General features: G+C 44.2%; 1 protein-coding gene across 4 annotated transcripts in view; it reads left to right on the forward strand.

The window, feature by feature from the left end:
• The window catches only part of FGFRL1 (fibroblast growth factor receptor like 1), a 185510-nt gene that overhangs the window by 69840 nt on the left and 93607 nt on the right, over positions 1-22063 (forward strand). For all 4 annotated transcript variants that reach the window (XM_072862145.1, XM_072862144.1, XM_072862146.1 and 1 more), the window contains one exon: positions 19195-19467. In XM_072862145.1, the coding sequence (XP_072718246.1) occupies positions 19195-19467 (273 nt within the window). The remainder of the gene's footprint in view (positions 1-19194; positions 19468-22063) is intronic.

Here is a 22063-nt window from a genome sequence, read left to right on the forward strand (position 1 = left end):
GGAAAGTGTTTGACTTTTATGTCACTAACATAACGGGAGAAAGTTTTAAACAACTTTAAAGCTAGTAAAGGTTTAGCCAGACAGAAATACTTGCCGGACTCTATAGAAATAAGAGCTGCCTCTTCCTTCTTTCTAATGTGAAACTGTTTTCTCCTCCGTGTATGTGTGTGTATCTGCCCACGGCTACACGAACAATTATTGGACCATAAATGATGGTTGAAATGCCAAGTGTGTCCCTGCTTGGGAGCCGCTGCCCGGGATCATGTCCCGATCCTGTCGCGTATGCACCACAGGTTGCCCTGGTCTGCCCAGGGTGCCGTGCCTCGTGCCTGTCATGGATAGCAGTGTGTGCAAAGTAAGTGAGTTCAAGGCAACTAGAGTGCTGGAAGCTCATCACCTACCTTTGCTCACTCTTTCTTATTCTTAAGATACTAACATTTTTCTTCCCAGGGTAGGTTTTTTTTTAGAAATGATGGGGTTTCAGTTATCCTTTGGAGCTTCATAAAACTTGCTAAAAAAAGCTTTGCAGCCCATTTCTTAATCCTATTCCATTATATAGCTCATGCCAATGGTACGGTCTGGCAACTTGCTGTTTACCTTTCCGCACAATGTCCAAAAAAGTGCAGGAGGGGCAGAGTCCCAGTTAGTGTATGCTGGCAGAGTGCATACAGGCACTTCTCTGCCTGCGGGCCAAGGAATTGCATTACTTCGGAGACCGTGCAGCATTTACAGGAGCTGCTGCTGAGCACAGGCTCCCGGCTAACGAAGGAGGAGGGGAGAGATGCTCGCTTTGTTCCTGCACCGAGGGCTATGGTTTACACAGCTTCATTGTATTGCACAGGGCTTTCCTGCCCTGCAGCTTGACTTGCTCCGTGACAAATTATTCCTTAATTGCTGGATGGCAGAAGAAAAGCTTTACAGCCCTGAGGTTATTCCTAACAAATCAGGTTACAGAAGCCTTGGAAATTATATTGAGCAGAAAAGAAGCACCGTGAGGTTTCCTCGGGTGCTTGGACTGTGTTAAGCTTGGCTCAGGCAATGTGCTAATGAAGCTTGTTAAAATGCAATTATACTTTAATGCTGTGGATGCAGAAATGAGGATAATCAGCAGAGAGGTACTAGTGGAGCTGTTGTGATTAGCGTGATTTGTGTGTGTCGTTGCGGTGCTCAGGGCCTTCACCCCACTGTGCAAGGTGTTGTCTGAACACGAGAAGGCTGTACCCAAAGAGCTACCTGGGGGTACGAGATGAATGATGATGGCAGGAAGATGGGGAGATGGGTGGAGCAAAGCAGCCGTGCGATGGTGCCGACCATGAGGATCAGCAGAGGTGTGAGGCTTAGCTGCTGACCTGCAATCCTGGGTATCTGGTGCAGGAGAGCTTTAAGGAGGGGCGTGTGGGGAGAGAGCTGAGCACCTCGGCCAATGCTGATGGGTGGCTGCTCCCACACAAGGCAGGCAGCTTGGCAGAAAACACCTATGATTTTCTTTGAAAAATGTAAAAAGGGAGGAGAGAGCCTGGATTTCTGGGCCAGTTGGAAGAGGGTGGACCTCTGGTAGGGAAGAGGTGATAGCAACAGTGAGGAGAGGCCAGGAGGAGCCTTGACAAGTGAAGAAAAGTAGCAGCCATTTGATGTGGCAGGGAAAGGGAGAGCTAGATGCGAAGCGAAGCAGATGTGGCCAGAGCGGTGCCTAGAAAAAAATGAATATGAATGAGGCAAGAGTGTGTTTTGTAAGGCTGGAGCAGAGGAGTTGTGATGAAATATGACGGAGCCTGGATGCAAACTGCAAGCAAGTGGATGGACAGCCAAGGCTGGGGCTTATCAATGAGCTGCAGAAAGACTCTGTGGCTCACAGTCCAAGCCGGGATGTGGAGAGCTAGAGGGAGAGCAAAGTAAAAAATAACACTCAGGCTGTGGGCCTGAGCGACAGGCGGGACGGTAGTGGTGTCTGCAGCAATTGAGGAAGGAGATGGGGAGGGGGAGGAAGATTAAGAGCTCTGAGCTTGAGCTGACAGCTCGACATCCATGAGATGTCAGGGAGACAGGCAAGGTTTTCGTCCGGACAGAGAGAGACAGGCCCAGATGATCGGATCAGACAACTGGGCGGACTGATTTATGTGAGAAGATTAAAAGAGCTGCTTGTAAATGTATGTATAGCTTGGCTAAGTGACACCTGAGGGGACAATAACTGTCTACAAGTGTATGAAGGGATTGGATCCTGGAGCCAGGAGGAGGGGGAGGGAACAGTTCAGGAGCGTAGATGAGGATTTTGACTGGAGGCACTGGAATAAGGTGGAGCAAAGCGGGCTGTATTGCCCGGGTAGGGAAAACATCCGCCTGCAAGACTGGGAAGACTCTTTGGTGAGATTTCTTTTTCATTTAAAAGAAACCTGCATGTCTGTCTAGGTACTCATCTGCACTCCCCTCATCACAGGGTGCCTGGCAATCTTCTGTTTGTCCTCACAGCACCCCATGAGAGGGAGATGTCCCTGTGTGCAGTTGTGGCACTTCGGTACTTTGTGTGACCCTCGCTGTCTGACTTGAATCAAGGACCTAAGAAAGTATCTTAACCATTAGGCTTTCTTTCCTTTTACTTGTCTCTGTTTTAAAGGGTCGGTCCTGTTGATAGTACAGTGAGATGGATGGGAAGGAGACCTAACGGGACTCCTCCAGCCTACAGTTTGTGTGGTCTTCTCCACATGTTCCTTATAATTTTTTAGTCCTTATAAAATTTTACTCTTCTGTGAAGCCAAGGGAGGAAGAAGCAGATATTACTTTGTTGCTCATTCCTGCATGAGCTCCTCCCATCAGTGCAAAAGAGCAAGTTTGGGAGGGAACCACTGGAAGTGGTATGTTCAGATGGGGAGTTAAGATTGAAGCAATTTTGCCCTAAAGACACCTAGAACTGATCAGCGCCCTGGATAGCAGTGGGAATAGGGTGCGTGTACGGTTGAAATATGTTGCTGGTTCCTGTCTGATCAAAGCTACGGTAACTAACTGTTGGTTTGGTCGTCAGCTGTGTGGTTTGTTTTCCTAGGGCAAATGGCAGACTGGTCTAACTCATAGAATCAGAGAATCATTTAGGTTGGAAAGGACCTTTAAGATTATCGAGTCCAACTGTTAACCTAACACTGCCAAGTCCACCACTAAACCATGTTCCACTAAACCGTTAACCTAACACTGCCAAGTCTACCCCTAAGCCATTCAGACCGAGTGGCTCCGTTTCTGCTCCAGGAGTGCCACTCTGGGATCCATCAGCTGAGGATCTCAAAGCACATATGCAATGCTTTGCAAAAAATGACTCAGTTTCCCAGCTGAGGTCAGAAGGAAAGCATGTGGGAGATGGAGGAATAGTATATATCATGTATTTTGAATACCAGTCCTGTGCTAGGCTCATTTGTGGGCTGTGCAGTCCAGTGCCTTGTCTCTGCCCGTGGTCTTTTCAGCTATTTCAGAAGGAGATGCTGGGCATTTTGCAGGAGGCAGCTCCGGAAAAAGCTGTCTGTTGGTAGACTTGGTTTCCTAACACTGGTTACAGACTGCCTCATATTTTGCAGGACCTGAGTTTCCATTTCTTCTGAGCAACACTGGTCAGAACATGGGAGGGTTTTTCTCCTGGGAAACTTTAACAAAAACACCAAGAAAAGTAAAAGAAATCAGCAAAAAGTGGAACTGCCCTAACTTTTGTGATATTGATTTTCTGGTGAGGGTTCTGCTGTGATAGGGTTATATCTTCAGAGAAAACTTTCAAAGAGCCCTACTTCCAAAGCTAAGTAAGTAACCAGCTACTTCCTTCTGTCTGAGTGCCCTTTTTGTACCTACCCCTGTCTGGCTGATCTTTAGGCTGGTCTTTAGGTTGTCCTGTTGTCCTAAGGAGATGAGGTCCATGTGGTGACATTTTTTGAGGGTTGATCCATCTCCACCCCTTCCAATAGCTTTTCAGCCTATTAGCCAATTTCAGATGTATCTGAGAAGGAGCAATGTGGGACATAATAAGTTCTTAAAAACTTTGTGAAAATGGGAAGCCATGTAGACAGGAGTGACTGTAATAGTGCTGCGTCCCACTACCACCATGCTTGAGGCAGAGGCCATTGCATGGCTTCAGACTTTTCTAAATGTTAGAGGGAGATGAATGCACCAGCAACAAACAAGCAAATAAATAAATGGAGGTGGCAGCAGGTTCTTGCCCCTTAATAGGCGCTGAGAAATCCAGATGCAGAATATAGGACCATTGGAAACTAAGCTTTCTTAGTCCTCCTGCCTTTTTGGTAACTGCAAAACCATCTCTGGTTGGTAGACCCCAGCAGTGGGAGTGAAAGAGAGACTACGTATGGTGAACAGATGGCCTGTCATTGCAAGCTTCTACATCCCCAGAGTGGGATTGTACAGGCATCAATGGGAGACTGCAGGAAGATGTGAATTGCTGATGGCTATTGCACCTCTTTCTGTGCATGAGATGCACAGGACATCATCCCTTACCAATGCCAAACCAAGTACCTTAGTCTCACTGTGCATTAGCAATAGAAACAGGTGGGACCCAAATAATACAGAACCAAAATTGTCTTTTGCAGCTCTTCATGCAGACATTAGCTGCATTTTCATGGTGTAGCACTTCAGCGGAGACCATAGGTCTACTTCTTTTTTCCTGCAAGGAGTTCCTTTTTGATCTCGGCAGTCACAGTTAAAAGCAGAGCTCCTTGCTCTGACTTCCACTTCTGTTTCAGCAGGACCAAAATCTGTGGGGCCTTTCTCGATATTTCCCTCCTCACCCAATATTGCCGAAAATGAGCCTGAAGTGTTGACAGACAGCAGCACACTCAGTGTGTAGGAATCCAACATAAACAGACTTGCTGGTTGTGTACTTGGACATGTTAAACGAGGTCTCTGCTTTGATCTTCCCTGCACTATCCTACAGCCCAGCAAGCAAAGGCTAAGTAAACAGACCTTTGATTTCAGGGCTGTTTGGAGCAGAGGTCTTGTAAAACTTTTATCAATGGCAGAGCTGAGCTACTGAAGTCCCTCTTGGACTGTAGGTGCTGCAAGAGTAGCAGCGCGGTTTTATGGATCCTAACGTCCCTCTTTCTCCCCCCTTCCCATAATGACAAACATCTGGGGATATGAGCCAGCTTCCTGTTGATTGTAGCATACCAGTTTCTCTAGGAGAGACACCTGCTTATACTCTCCTCTATGGTGAATGGAGCATAAGCTGTATTAGATCCTACAGCTATTGGATCCCACAGCCAGTGTAGCTTTTTGTTAATGCATGTCATAAAGATGCTTAAATAAATCACATGGGACACATCCGTGGGAAACATTCACGTTACTAATCCTGCGTGTTCAATACTCCTGGGTCAAACCCCAGAAAACCAGTACTCTGGATTAAATAGCATGGATGTTACAACAAATTGGATTTTATTTATTTGCTTCCTGTTTTTAGAGCATTTAGTGATTCCGCACGATCACAAAGGTCACAAATTTCCTTTCATGTTCAAATAAACAGGAGATTCTCCTTCAGGATTATGCCCTCAGAAAAGAGACATTAAGAAACAAGCACCTAATATCACAAGATTTAAAAAATGAAATGGTGAATTCTGGCAAATTCCCCTCAATGGATGAAACACAGGAGGTAGACTGGGATCTGCTTGCTTTTAATTTAATATTTTTCTGTATCTTTTGGTGGGTTACACAAAGGAGGCTTTGGCTTCCTTTCTACCCACTGTAGAAAAGTGATATGAGAGTGAGATCCTGCCAAGATATTTTATTTTTATAAGTGTTATCAATTTTCCATTGTTTTCAAAACTAAAAACCACTGCGCTTAGCAATGATGGAGCCCAGGCTGCTCCCAGTGGGCCAGAGCTGTGGTCCCTACTGCTGGGGCATTTCAGCCCAAAGCTTGATTGAGCTCAGGACCAAAAGTTGAAGCATTTTCCTACCAATGCCTACCAGCCCTACCAATGATTATTGCTTCTTGTCAAGATAAATACCAAATGACAAATTCATTGGCCAACCACTCCATGCCAACACTGCTCCTGCTGTACCTTCTAGAGGTAAAGCTGAGATCGTTGGCTGAGTCTGAGGTCCTGCCAGTAAATTGTGAGTCTAAGTGCATCTAGGCTCTCTTGTCTTTTGCCCTTGCACTTTTATAGCGTGGCCTTTAATGACGACCTTTCTTACACTGCCTTTTCTGCCTTAGTCACCAACTAATCCTTTACTGTATGTAAAACAATGCCCTGGTTCTCCCTTCAGAAGGGAATTTTGTCTTTTGTCAAATAGTCAAATCCACTAGTAGATAAAAAACGTTTTTAACTGCCCTTTATTTGTTGATATTTGACGGCAGTTCTTTGATCCCTGAAGGGGTGTGCAGCGCTGTTTGTGATATATAGCAAATTGATTTTACACATTTCCATCTTTTATCAATGAGTCTTCCGAAGGGGTTTCACTGTAATCAGATTGGAGATTACTATGGCACAGCCGTTGGGAAGGGATTGGAATTTACATGCAATAAAGATTAGGGGATTAGCGACTGATTAGGAAAGTGCTGATTTATCCAGCCACAGGTACAGCAAGGGGTCTTGCATGTCTGCTTTTTTCTGACCTTGGGTTTTGACCTCTTGACTCCTCACTTAGAAATGCCAGCATGCAGCAGAGAAGTGATTTCTGATGTGGCTTCTCTCAAGAACAAGTTCAAGTCATTGCAACAGTAAAAACTCCTATTTCTGTGAACAGAGAAGCTCAGAAATCTTTATGCGAGTGGACGCTTTGCTCTGATATGCATTGACTAGGACAGGCTGAGCAGGCAGACTGTGGCAACGCTTTAATCTGCAGTCAGGAATTCCTGCTGACAGCTGATGTGATGTGCGTGTGTTGGTACACGCACGCACACGATGGAGGATAAAGCAGCTATGTAACCACGCGGCGAGACAATATTTCTCCATGCGCAGCTTTTCCTAGATAGCTGTTACGCTCTCCAGGTTTCTCCCCCTGCACACGCTTGCAGGAAGGTAGCTGTACATTACCAGACCGTGAGGTAATAGGAGTGCGCATTAATTGATATTCCAGTGTAGCTCTATCTACCTGATGGATACGACGTTACATACCAGTGCACAGCCCGCCAGTGGAGTGACGTCATTTGAAATTACAGAGCAATCGATGTCAGCAGAACTCCGGTACGCTCTGTAGCTGCTGAAGTTTGGGCAGCTCATATAAAGCAACCGCACTGACAGTCACAGGCTGTGCTAATAACAGGGGGTTGGCAGTTTGCTTGTGTAGCAGATAATAATTAGCACCATCTTTCTACTCATGCAGATTTATAGAGATAAAAGGCAGACAATATGGGATCTTCAGCAAAGGAGAAATATTTCCAAATCCTTTGGATAGTTTGGGGAATTTAAATTGATTTATATTTTAAATATTTATTTTTAGTGTTTCAATTTAGGCAGAATATACCCAGTGTTAGGTGCTGGTATGGTAATACCATTTATCCTGAGACATGCCACACTGATGTGCAATAGAGGCACAGGAAAAATACCTTCCTCCAGATGAAGTGAAGCAGCTTTTGAGCAGCAAGAGGTGCAGCAGAGCTTCAGATGTACCAGATGAAATGCACTGATTTTATCTGATCTTAGAAGCTGAACAGTCCCGGGACTGTCCGGAAAAGCACCTGGCAATCCTAGGCACAAACCATGGTAGTGCGATTGGATATAGTAAGCCTAACAGAACAACAAGTCTTTACTATCTCCTACTAGAAAAACTCTAAAGGCCACTTAACGAGTGCACTAACCCTGTTGTCGTGAGCAAGTCGGCATGCAGAAAAGGAGGAGCAGAGGAAGTGGATCTGTTTGAAGCTGTACCAGTTGCAGGCAGGCTGCAGAAATCTGGAGTAGCCTCTGTCCAGGACACCAGCTGAGCCCTCAGACTGTGCCAGTGATAACTCGAGTTTTCATAGCCTGGCGCTCACTTGTGCATGGGCTTGTGCAGGCATCGTCGCATGTTTTAACACTGTGCTGTGGCACTGGGCCAGGGTCAATCCATTTGAAGAAAATGTTACTACTTTCCTTTGAATATGGCCTGGAGCTGAGGCTGTTTCCTATATGAGATCTGACAATATAATATTCTGCAGATATGAAGGTTTCATGCATTAAGAAGTCCTGGCTCCTGCCAGTACTATCGGGTATCATGTGCTTTTACATCAGGTAGTGTGTCCTTCAGTGTCTGGGGAGCAGGAACCAGATGTGAATGCTATAAGAATTCAGTGATGGTTTCCCTGTTTTCATATGCACGGGAGACTTGGCCTCTCTTGAGTTTAAATGTAAGTTTTCACTAAATCAACCTTGTGAACACTTTCTTTTAAAATGCATTTAAGTATTTTCCCTTCCTGGAAGAGATGTACAGGTGTGTCCAAGTTAGCTTGTAGAATGGCACAACAGGAACAAATCTTTAAGGTGAAATATTTGGTGCTGAGGAGGTGTTGTTCACACTGTAGGCATTTTAGGAGTTTATTCTGGATTAGCTCCAGTCTGGTCATGTAGATTGAGCGATCATTAATGGAAATCCAAGAGCACAGCTTCTGCTTTTGTTTTACCGGGGACCCAGCTAGCAATTGCTGGCTGTGTCTGCATTAGCAGCTGGTGGGGATTGGTAAGATTGGATCTGTAAAGCAAAGTATTTGGTGCTGAGGACCTGACGCCCACATTTCAGAGGGGTGTTTCACTTCAGAATAGCCCTAATCTGGTCCTATGAACTAAATGCCCATCTGAACTGGAGCACACCTTGCAGCTCAATTTCTCAATTGCAGCTCAAAAAAGCAACTGAGTTCATGTGCACCAAAACTGTTTCATGATGTGAAGCAAACTATAATTGGTGCACATGATCAAAGTATTCACTTCAAAGCACACCCCTGGTCCAAACGAAAACCCTCATGTAGGCACATGTAAGGTAGACCCTTATGATGACAGTTTAATTTAGAGAGAGCTAGATAGAGCACTTCCATCATACCTGCCATGAACTGGAGGTTTTGGTAGGGCGATGGTGAATGGTTTCAGGCAAAATTTTAAAATGCTGCTGTCTTAGAAGGTGGAAAGTCAGCTCTGGTTTGCATTTTTCTTTTGGAGCAAGATGAGGGGTTTTTTTTTAATTTTTCTTCTGGAGCAAACAAGGGTTTTTATATATATATATATATTTGCCCTTGTGATATTTGCCCTTGTGATTTTTTAATGTATTTTAATTTATACCTGTCCCAAATCAAAACTGTCTTCATATTTTAGTGATACAGCAACCCATAAAAAAAATTACCATTGCTTAATCAATATACTTTTAAAATCCTGACTTTTTTGTTTGTATGTGTTTTATTTTAAGTTGCCAAAACTATGACGCAAAAGATTTCTCAAACTGAAAAAGGGAATATTGAAAGAGAAAACCGGACAAAGTCTTGGTTCTTGACAAAAATGTCATTTTCTGATAGAAAAACATTTCTGCAAAACACTCCATACCAAGTCTGCTCTGCAGCCATTCAGCTCGAAGTGCTTTCTGGTTTAGAGAAGCCTCTGAAAATATCTTCCGTTCTTAAATACCACGGTGTTTATCTCTTTGTGGTCACCAACAAACAGTTGTTACCACGTTTTTGTGGTGACCAAACTTAGAAGCCCCCAGTGACGAGGGCAGAGCAAAGAGAGGGCTGAGAGCAGCCTTGCCATGTAGGGCACTGCCACTGATTTCCCAACAGTAAAAGGCTTATGGATATTTTGGCAGTGTCTCCTGTTTGAGAGTGAGTGTTCAAGATTTTTTTTTTCTGAGCCCTTAATGCCCTAATCACACCTTTTCCATCTTGGGTATTGGGAAAAGCCAGTAGAAACCAGCATTGGATGGAAGAGTGTAAAGTCTTCTCCAATTTCATCCCTTAGAGAGAAATTTGTTAAAAAAGATTTTAAAGAATATTTTGAGGAAAACCAAATTCTTAGATACATATGAAAAAGGCCCCTGTGTCAGTGTATGGCCGAAGACTTGCCGCTGTGGACTAGCAGGAAGGCTAACCAACTATTTAAAGATCTTTGCTCACATCGTTCCCGAATATGGCACGGAGTCAACCATCGTGGTTTCTGTTTCCCTGCAGACATAAACAATGACACTTACAATTTCCTGCTTGTGCAGCGCTCACACAAATGTCTGTCTATAAGGGAAACGGCTAATTACTTATTAAGCCTTGTACTGTGCTTAGACTGGGTTAAATATTGACTACAAAAGTTCAAGGGGAATCCGTGTCACCAAACGTGAACTTGGGCATCCTATTTTCTAGGACCTGTTCAGATAAAATGATTAGGCGACAGGATACCGCACATAGGCAGGGGGGACAAAGAAGGGGACAAAAACCAGAGCAGATTGGCTCAGAAGTAAATGCCTGTCTTCCTTGGGTTTTGGAACATGATTGCAACTGGTGGCTCGAAGGGGAGTTTTGTTACAAAATAAGTGAATTAAACTGAGATTTGCAGAGTGTCTGGTTTGTTTTGCTGAAAGTCTTGGAGATGGTGGGCGATTTGGCTGGGAAATCCACTAGGCTCGTGAAGCAGGATTTGCATGGTTGGGAAGCAGTTGGAAGGGCAAAGTACAATAGCATTTATGTTAAAATTGGGGTAGATTAACCCCAGAAGCTAATTCAGGGCTGCCTGGCTGGATTGTTTCCCAGAGATTATGGGAAGCAAACAGATGCCTTATGTCGGCAGGAATGGTCCCTGTGTGACTTGTGGTGGAGATGCTGCGGGTTTGGGTTAGATTTGTTGAGAGCAGGTTGGGGCTATGGGGCAGGATTTTCAGTTAGGTTCTGGATCCTTCTAACTCCCTCAAGCCAGAGGATTTCTAGCTTTCTTCCAGAATTAGGCAGTTTGTCCTTCCTGGAAACAGGGGGCTAAAAAAAAGCCTTTTGATTTCAGAACCTTGAAAATATGTTTTAATGCCATTTCTTTAGAAAAAGCAAATTAGGAACGCCATTATTCAGATGGGCTTGCCTTCTTGAATGGGATTGAAAAAGGTAGATTGTGTAGGTACCTGTGCCAACACACCTTTGTTGTACTTATCTCTTCTCTAAAAAAGGTTTTCTGGTTATTCATTGAACTGCATACCTGAACTGCGCCGTCAGTATAATTTTAGCCTTAGAGTAGAAATATTAGTCCTCTCTTTTGGCCCATGCTAAGCCCACTGGCAGCACTTAAGAAACAATAAATAACATCTTTTCTTCCACGCTAGAAGAGAAACCTTCTAGCATACAAAATCTGTTTCTTCAAAAGTAATTTGAAGTAATCCTAACTCTCCTCTGCGTTTGCTACCTCAAAACCTAAGGGATAAAGTTACTATTTTTTGCTGCTGAAAAAATATTCAGCAACACTTGAAAATGAATGTCACCCATGCACATTTAATTTAATAAGATGGTAATTTCATGTTAAATAAATACCAACTGATTATTGAAAACATGTGCTCAAAGGATTTAAAAACCATGTAAGAGATACGTATCTCATCTACTGTTGTTGAACTGCAATAAATCTATGCAATAATCAAGTGCCAATTGTTTAACATACAATAACTATTTTATTAAATCTCAGTGAAATGTGTATGCAGGGCACTTAATTAAATGGAACATGTTCCCAAATATTCTATTTTTCTTATTTTTGGAACATCTAGAGTAGAAAATTTACTGGCAGCCTTCACCCAAGGGGCTAGTTATTACTCATGTAAAAATATGGCAAGCACTCCTTGTGCTATCAATAAATATCCATGTCATCAGGAAAGCAGCTCCTGTCACAGAGGTAGGGAAGAAAGAGAAAATATGTCACTTTACTTGCTGTAAAATGAATCCACAAAGCTGTTTTCTCCATCACGTTGTTGGGCTCAGCTGTGCAGTCCGAGCCTAGAACTTGCTCCTGCAAACAGTCTGCTATTCCTAAAGCTAAGCCTGATCAGTCATCGGGGCTGGTCAGCAAATACTTGTGGTGTTTTTGTGTTCCTCTCTAAGAGTCTTTGTTCTACAGAGATGCTGTTGTTTTTTTCTTTAATCTTTTGATTGTTTTTGATAAACATTGTTTTTGTCTGTGGGCGCCTGTGTTTTCAGGCCAAGAAGGACCCATTAGCTCATCTAATCTGATCTCCTCATGTCACATACCAAAGCATTTGGCCCAGTTACCCCTATGCTGACCCCTACTTGGCTAATGCATACCTTTTGGAAATGCAGACTGTTTTGTTTTGAAAATATGAAAAGATGTTGGATTCACCAGTCCTTTGAACTGCTTATTCCAATAGTGAGTGGTATACATGGGCAAAACATTCATCCTTTCATCTCTGTCAAAAAGCATTTTTATCATTTCTGCTTTCCATGTAATGGCTTTCCACTGTGCAGAGAGCCAAGAGTTCCTCTCTCTGAGGAACTCATGTTAATTGAAACTCTTGCCATCATTGCTTTGTAAGCCATTCCCTGTGGAACTTGTTCTTTGGTAGGTGTTTGTCCAGCCCCCAGCATAGCGAGGCCTCTGTCCATTGATCCATCATTACAGCTTGAATGCCAACACAAATAACGATAATAATGATGTGCAGAGAGTGTAAGCGTATAATCCGCATGTTAGTCTTGCAGAGAGGGTTAAACTACTGTAGTAAGGGTTGAACTCCTACTGTAAGCAGGAGTTGTCCAGCCCAGCTTTCTGGCAATGGATATCCCAAGTTAACCAACCCTGGAAGCAAGTTTAAAACATGGCTTCTAGATGGTCCTTTCCAGCCATCCATGTTCATTCTGAAACATGGGAGAGGTGAAAGAAATCAACTTTGGTGTGAACCATCCTTGTACTAAGGACTCTGGAGGATCAGGTTTTACAGTGATGAGTATGGCGAAGGCCAAACATTGCCTCAAGTGTTGGTGTAAACGATTGTGTTCACACAGAACGAGTGATTTGGTATGTGGCCATTGTCCACCTCCTTCATCTTACTGTCATAAGGAAAGATTTCTCTGCTTTGCTGTATTCTCTTCGTAAGGGACACACTGCCTGTGATACCCCAGTCCCTGATGTTAATTCCTTGCATGCGTTGATGCGTTGTTTGGGTGCTTCATGGTAAATGACTTTGCTAATTTGCTAACACAGCACATCAAAAGAAATCTTATCTTCATGGAAAGTGAATGTGTTCGGTATTAAATAATAAAATATACATAACCCATGGGGCTCTTAAAACTTATTTAACTTCTTTATAAACTTTACAATACAGTATGTGGATATTATAAATTACTTTCCATTCCAAGAAACTGTCCAGGCTGGTTGACCTTCCTTGGAATTTCCTCTTTGTAATTTTGTTTAATGTGTTAATAAAGCTCACTTTGAACTGTATCATGGCAAATGGTCTCATAGGACGTGGGTCAGTGCTGGTGTGTTCACCATATGTGAAGCTTGACGTTAGTGTGCAGTTTAGTTGAAGGAATAACAAGGCTAAGTCCAAACAATTGTAGAAGCAGTATCTCCTCCCCAGGTTAGCAGTAAAAGGGGTTCATGGAAAGTTAGGAATGTGGAGTGGGAAATCATTTAGCTTTCACTGCTAGGTGTTACTAAATTATAGCTCTAGGTTCGAGTCACTATCAAAACACCATATATCTAGAGGGTTTTCACACAGAGCTATAAATCATGTTTACTACATGTATGAGTTGAACGAGTGCATGAACTTTGCAATGCAGTCCAGGAAAATATAATTACATGTGTGTGTGTTTTTGACTGTGAGAAATATGGACAAGAAGCTCCAGGCTATTCCACTGTTGCGTCTTAAATCCACTTCTAGAAATTGTTTTTGCTGCTTCCCGGAAATAGCTATTTGCTAAAGCACAGAGGCTTTCTTGGGTTTTACATAACTCCTTTTGCCAAGAAGTGGCAACCACCAGCCCTTCCAAGGCACTGGGGGGGAGAACAGGAATGCTTGTAAAGCAGTCCCAGCAGCAGAGCAGCAAGTGGGGCTTTTCTGCGGTATAGGATAGTGGAGAGCAGTATCGCAGGATATAAATTGAAAATTGCCCAGCTGTTCAGTAAGACAGGTGTAGGATCTGTCTTTTATATAATGGAACAGAATGGAGATTCCAGTTGCTTGTATTCGTAAATGAGGCAAATAAATCTGCACACTTGTCTGCGTGTATATGAGCAGAAATATTTAAAACAAATGAGGTGATCACGGCATTTCCTTGTTAATGTTTGACTGGGCTTATATGATCTTGAACAGAAAACTTGGCATCTGGCTGGGACTGTTGGTTTCTTTCTGGGTGTACTTATATGTATTTGCAGATGGGGAAACTACAAGCAAGGAAATAACTTGGTGGAAAATGTAGGGTCTGGATTGTTTAAATTATATTTTAAGCCTGATTGCACCCTGGCCCTTGGAACTCCAGGCATGATCCCTTCTAGTAACTAAAATGATTTGAATGTTATGGGGCAAAGTTATATTTAGTTTGTATTTGGAGAAAGAATAACAACCAGGCACAGGGGGAGGCAGCTGCATTCTCGTCACTTCTTCCCAAGTCACATCCACGGATGTCAAACCCCACCCTTCCCCCTCAGCCGAAGTATTAAGAAATTATTCTCTCAAACTATTGGGTTGAGGACAAGGGGACTGAATAAAACTTGCTCTCACTGGGTTTGTGTTGAGGTAGAGCTTAATTTATGGTAATAGCTCCTTGTGTTCGCACAGGCTGTGAAGTCAGATGCACCCTCTCCAGCATGGTGTGGCTAAAAAGGCTGTTTCTCAGCAGTGCCCTGTGGCTGTAGAGGGCTGCCTTTGTGCAATGGAAAATTGCAAGACTGGAAGCAAGAAATGGTGGTTGTTTTCTCTCCCCACCATTTCCCCCTCCTGACTATAAAAACATATAAAAATCTGTGTCACCAATTTTGGTGGAATACCTACCTGGGGCCTTGGTTTTTGCCCCTTCTCCCCTATCTCATGGCAAAATGCTGCGGGAAGTTCTCTCTTGTCTCCAGGAGCATCAGAGGTTGCAGATTATCAGCACTTACAAAGCTGATTTTACAAGAATCACTGCCTAATGACTAAGAAATCAGGGGGAATATGACGTAAGGACACTTCCCCCAGGATTTACACGCAGGGCCAGAGAACTGCTCTCTCCTGCTCTGTCTTGAAAGGATCCAGGCTGGAGCTTTGGCTCATGGATGCAGGCACATGGCAATTCACGGGATCCCCCCCATAGCCAGAAAGATGGTATATATTGGCATTAAAAAATGTGTGTTGGTAGATATATGAATTCACAATTTTAACAATATCTGGTTAAACAAAATGATTTCAGGTTTCAAAACAATCCCTTCTGGTGTTGCTATCCAGCTCTTGTGGTGTTGCCCTAATGCATAACCCACAAACAAGGCAAGAGCGGCAGCACAGCTATAGGTTATTGCTCTCAAAATACATTAGATCATTTCTGCTCACATACAACATGAAGCTGGAGTCTAGGACAGGTGAGATTGTGGCACTGGCTGCTTGAGGAGTAATTGCGTCTGCTTTTTAATGCTGCATTAGAACACAGGACAGAAGCCGGCAGCAGCAGCAAGGGATGGGAAGTCAGCAGCAGCCAGGGTTCAGCCTGTTTTTACCTCGCTGGCAGCTGTAGGTGAAGCAGCAGGTGCTTTCCTGGGATTTTGCCTCTCTAAGCAGCTGTAGAAATGTATCCAGCCCGCAGGGCTGTGGGCTGTGCCCTGGGCTCTGCTCCCGTGCCGCTGAGCTCAGCTGTGAGCACACGCGTGCCCCAGCCCCGCGGGAGGCAGCCGCCAAGGGACACCCCTAAATCAATGCCTTGGGAGACCTGGCAACTATTGGGCACGCTGCTCTCATGGCCACCCCCCTGGCATGTTATGGGCCAGTTCTGCAAGATGGGGAGCTCCCTTCAGTACCAATGGTGCGCATAAGAAATTGAGGTGCTCAACATCTTTTTACTACATCTTTTTGCTCTGTTCATATAGTAGAATATAGAGCTGTCATAGAGAAGCCCCGGAAATTAAACTCCAGGGGAACCTGAGGGGTTCTGGGCAGCTTAATGTATGGATTCAGAGGGGGAATACATTTCTATCTGGATAGTCTGGGATTTCTGCAGTATGCCATGCAAGGCAGCTCTGTGTCAGCAGCACCCGCTGCACAGGGGATGTTGCAGAAGGGCCTTTTTGCAAAACACACTTCCCCCTCTCCACTGCCTCCCCTCCAAATACTGACAGCGCAGAGTGGTGAGATGTGCCAAAGTGTATCTTGACTTGAAAAGCATTCATCCGTCACTGTTGCAGTCCCAAGGCAGGGCTGTACAGATATGTAGTGAAATAAGACCCAGGGGATGCCTGTACATTAGAAAGAGAGAGAGATCCGTGATGATATCAACATTTTATTCTTGCTGTAGCCATCTACAGGAGGTCCAGCTATCGTTGGCTTGCCAGGGCCTCTGAAGCCTCTGGCATATGTGAAGGCACTGATTCCAGAGAGAGAGTACTGCTTGCGCAGAAAGTTATTAACGCAAAGATAACAGGTAATAAAATGGGAATATTTACAACACCAAATGAACAGAAGCAAGGTTTTAACATTTATGTCCTGAGGCTGTACTTCATTGAGAAGCGCGTGCAGCTGTATCCAGCAAAATTCAGAGCAGGAAAAAGAGTGGGGGGAAATTTTTCTTCCTCATCCTGAGAAAGTCACTCGAGGGGCTAATGAAGGGCTGCAGAGGACTGTGCTAGTGTTTTTCTTCCAGGCAGAAAGGCTTCAAGAAACGCACCCTTTTCTAAATGTCATAAAGGTCTGCGAATAGATCCTGTGACAGAGAGCGATCCAACAATTCCTCAGAACGAAAGGTCAATCAAAGGAAAATGGCATTTAGGAGGACCAAGCTTACCGCTGACCCAAACATGTGACAGATCCAGAGGCAACGCTGGTGCCATCAGGAGAGCCGCTTGTGCAGCCTGCCCCAACAAGGCACATGACGTGATTGGGAAACTATCTGATTCCTCCAGGTCTCAAAATTCATCAGGAGTCAACCAGAATGTCGGAAGGAAAGGGATTTTGAAGGAGCTACAGCAGGTTTCCAAGTTGGGAGGAGGGTGCTCTCTCTCCACTGTCCCTGCTTGCCCTGCACCAAACATTTTTCCCCAGCACTAATTATAGATCTGTTTTTGCCATTTGAATATGCACGGAGTAGTATCCTGGCTCACAAGTAGATTGCAATGAAGCTACTCTTAAAGTTTGACTTGGTTTGGTAGGGCTTTAGGTCAGAAAGGACCTCTCCAAGGGCCAACGCGGAATTTCAACAAGGCTGTGGACTTGTCTGGACATTTCTGCTCCTTTACACTGAGTGAGATGCTGCACCACGTAGAAATGTAGCAGAATTTGGGCCTGGATCCTCACCTGGTGTTGGTGAATTCTGCTTTATCAAAGCCAACACACACAACCCCTCCTGATGGGTGGATTTCCTCTTCAAAAGATTCAGCAACACGACTTGTGTCAGATCAGCATTCAAAGGATTTTGGGATTATCTCTCCATCCACAGAGCTGGTTGGAGATCTCCCAAGGTGAAGAACATTAACAGTGTGGTTTGCAGTGCTTAGAAAGAGCTGGACAGGCAGGATTTCTCACGGCGTTTTGCCAGTTCCCTTGGAGTTTGGGAGGGCATCATCACCTCTGAGACGCTGTCCCACAGGTGTCTGCAGAAGCTGTGCAGCGATGGGTGTTCTCTTTGCCAGGGACTGACTTTTTCAGAATAAGTGCTCTCAAGATCCCCAGTTTGCATCTTCAGCAGTTTGTCAGAATCTGAGTGTGTCTAAGACCCATTGGTTTAACCAGGCTCTTAGTTAAACTAATTAATGAGTTTCAAGCTAGTTCATGACTCTTTTCTCAGCTTGAGCAGCACTTCTGCTCACCAGCAAATCTGCGAAATTAATGGGTGCGATTCAACTTGAGTAACTGCGACAGCAGCTCTGTAGTCATTCATGAGCTGGACTGTATGTACTGCCTTAGTCATGCTGGGGAAAATTCAGGCAGACATTGGAATAATAGGAATTAGTCATGAGGAAGTGCAAATATGAGCTCTGTAGCTTATCCCTTGTGGATCCAATCCTGCAAAACACTAGGAACAGGAATAAAATATGAGGGAACAGTTCCAAATCCCACAAGCAATCCTTAGCAAAACATTTTGTCCTTTTGCAAGAGCAGCGCACTTATTGTCACGCCCATTAACAGACTATTCTGGGAAGAGCATTGGTATTGCAGTTTGTGTGGGGAACTTGTGCAATTAATGAAAAGGCAGAAAAGGCAGATGCAGAAAAAAGACTCTGCTTCAACTTTTCAGAGCCTTGGGAAGAAATTCAAGTTTGAATTCAGCTACGGGTCCATTCCCACTGTTGGAGTCTTTATCACTTCTTTTTTCTGAGCGTTGGCCTGTCCAAGTACATCCTGTTATGTGGCAAACAGTGTGTTCACTCTGTGGCATTCCAGGGACAATCTGTTTTGCATGAAATTATCACCTTTTACAAAGAACAAATATTTGTCAGTCGGGTCAAACCAGAAGGGTTGCCAAGGCAATTTATAAAATATCTTCTTTTGGACTATAGGCAATGTTAACGTCAAGCTATGCTGTATCTTTCGGTGAAGTGCTACCCAATGAATGCTTTATGTCCGACAACTGCAGTCTTATGCATCTCAGATAAAGCCCATCTGGTGACTATTAAAGGGAATTACTGTACATACAACATGGAAGGATTATAACTTTTTTGGGGGAGGGAGTGTTTTGTTTTAAGTACCAGTGCTGTTACTAATTTTGCCTTCAGGATAGGTGTTAAGTTTAAAACAACTGCAGTTGCTTTACCAAATACAGCTGAATAGTTTGTGTATTGGACTCCTCCTTGCTATAGGAAAATGAGAGTGCTTTGGAAAAGCAAAAGCGACTCAGAACTAGGCTTCCCTGGTGCGTTAGCACGAGCTGCTGCTGATGGCAAGATTACAGATTCAGGTCTTGCACAAACCAGTATCTCTGTTGTTGTATCCCTCTGTATTTGCCAGCATTTTTAGTCTTGGTTGTAAGTGATTTTTGGTAAGCACTTTTCACTATGTCTCTGTATAGCAGTCCATGTAATGCCCTGATTAATGACTGGTCTTTAAATTGGTGCTATATCACTGGCAAAAGCAATAACAACTCTTCCTCCCTCTGTTCTTTCTTAGGCCCCCCAAGGATTGCCGATAAAGTGATTCACCGTCAGTCTGTGAGGGTAGGGAGGACCATCAAGCTCCTGTGCCCAGTGGAGGGCGACCCCCCTCCTCTCACCATGTGGATGAAGGATGGACGCACTATCCACAGTGGCTGGACAAGGTTCCGAATCCTTCAGCAAGGGCTGAAAATCAAGGAGGTGGAAAGCGAAGACGCAGGAACCTACATTTGCAAAGCCACCAATGGCTTCGGCAGCACCAATGTGAACTACACCCTCATCGTGATTGGTGAGTAGAGCTGGACAAAAGCCAGGCCTCACCCGCTTTGGAGGGAGAGAGCGAGCTGATTTCTATGTAGCTGTCACTGATTGCAGATTTGCTTTGCTAATCATTTACTGACCTCCACTCTTAACTGGCCTTTTCCAGTGTTTGAGGATTGCCAGAGCTGGCTATGTTGCTGCACATCTTCTGCTGCAGCCGGCTGCATGCAGATAAGATTACGCAGTGCCAAAGGTTACAAATAAACAGAAATGATGCAATAGTCACTAGGGTCCAGATCACAATGAATTCCACACAGGAAAGGCTATGCGATAAGGAGAGGTCAAGCTGATCTTTATGTTTGCTGTTGGAACAGGATAGTTCTCAAAACAAATGTTAAGGCACCCATATAAAAACGCATAGCTGGAAGATCCATGTACTGAGCTTTTGCAAAGCATGGTGTCTTCAGGAATAATATTATTTAGATTGAAACAAAGCTCAGAGCTGGCATATGACCCAGGGATGCTCGATTCCTGAGAAGTCCCCTTGGTGGAGGCAGGATTAAAAAAGCTTTAAATGCCATCTTGGTGACTATGAGTTCTCTGGCTGTGTTTTTGACTGTCTTCAAAGGGCTTTCTTGCCCTGGGGATGGGATTTTGGGGTCACCTGCTGGGCTGAGAATTCCTGAAGGCCCCCAAAGACAATTCTCTGGGTAATCAGAGATTCCTCTGCTATGGCTGCCACAGAAATATGCTCATTGCTCCTTGTCTGTGAGGAGGGAAAGAGCTGGATGAAATTTGGCATGCTGGAGGATGCTGAGGGAGCAAAGGGGACAGTTACAAAGCAGGGGATGACATTAGGTATCTTGCTCACCCTACTGTCTGATCAGCACCCCCAGTATCTGGTCTACAAAGTTCTCTTTCTCTCAGACAGTGGAAGTGAGGACAGAGTTTAGGGCAGTTTCCAGCTGCCTACTGGTTGGCACTTGGCCTGTTTTTGTTCTATTTCTTCTTCTTCACCTTCACAGTAGGAGGGCTGCTGTGGACTCAGAGCATGTAACAAACACTTGGTGCTGCTTGATGGAGGATTATCACCCGATAACAGGGTCATTCTTGGAGAACGCACTTTGCTGCAGGGACAGTGTGGGAGAGAGACCAGAATGTAAATGTCTTATCAGGAAAGAGATGCTTAGGTAAAGGAAACCCTCTTGCTGTATGACTTCTGTAGCATCAGTGGGATAAAGCCGCAAAAGCCATCTTACAGTTTACGTAGTTTGTGGATGTGGTTTTCCTCGTTCACCTCTTTCCTATCCACATCCATCCATCTTTCTTTGTTACACTGAGCAAAAAGGGTGAAGTGGAAATAGTCTATAAAGAGTCATGTCTATACAGGCTCCTTTTGGACCTGCTTTCCAGACTGTTTGGTGTGGAAAAAGGAACGTTATAGGAGCCTGCTTCAGTCCTGCTTGTGCTTTTGCAGTATGTGGAGGTTGCCAAAGTCTTTGATCTTCTGTGTCATCCAGTATCTTCTACAAAGCTCAGGGCCCAAGCCAGCTCCCATTATTCCAAGGCAAAGAGGCATCGAGGCATCTGTGAGTCAAAGGCTCTGACTGTTCTTGGTAGCACAACAGAAACAAATGAAAGGGAAAAGCCAGGAGGCACAGGGTAAAAGTTGGACTAGAATTCAGGAAAGATTGAGGCAAAAACTCCAATTCAGTTGCTCAAGGAAATTGGATTATCAAATTTAATTGTGTTAAGAACAATAGTGTTCATTATATTTGGCACTGAAAAGCCCTGGGCACAAACACTAGTTATTTGGAGCCTCATCGGGCAGCTATGGAAGGAAATGGCAAGCTCCCACTGGCCTCTGTGGGTGTGAGATTGAGCCCTATGCAAACAAATATTGATCACCAAGTGCCAAGAAAAGGGTAACTTTAAACTAAATGTGTGGCAGACGTATGGGCTGAGTTATCGTTCACCTCCATGCATCCTTGTTCGAATGCTGGCTAAAACCAGTTCTTCTTAGACTCTTTGCACCTTCGTTCCTTGTCTCACAGTGTACCCTTGTGCATTGTTGTTGCTCAGACCATTTTTGACGAATTACTTCTGTCCCTCGTCTCCGGTGGTACAGATGTGTTCACGTAATGTTTCAAATCAATTGCTTTTCACTAGAACAATTTCCCCTGAAAACAAATGTTCCCCTAGTGTCTTTCTTGCCAAGCTCTGCAAGTGAACACAAGGTATCACTGACTTATTCTTTCAAAGGATCCAAACATTTAATGCATTGGCCAGATGCTCGTGTTCGTCTTGGTGAAAATGCTTTTGGCTGAGAGCAAATCAATCCTTTGTTGATTTTTGAGAAGGAGGCAGTGTTTTAAGACCAACTGCATGTCAGTTTTGAGGATGAAGATCAAATTGATGGAGCTGTTTTGTTTGTGCTCCGGAAAGCACAAACTTCATTAGGCAGAGTGGCCTTTTGAACCATATGGCCTCTCTATTCTCCCACTCCTTCAAAGGAGAAAAAGCCCTCTTATTCCAGCTTTACTGCTGACACCAAACATGTAAAACCACGCAGGTGTCAGACATGAGCAAGGTGGTTAAGGTATTAAATCTAGAACAGCATCAAA

Source organism: Ciconia boyciana, chromosome 5 (genome assembly GCF_034638445.1).
Source record: "Ciconia boyciana chromosome 5, ASM3463844v1, whole genome shotgun sequence".
In the NCBI taxonomy this organism is placed as follows: Eukaryota; Metazoa; Chordata; class Aves; order Ciconiiformes; family Ciconiidae; genus Ciconia; species Ciconia boyciana.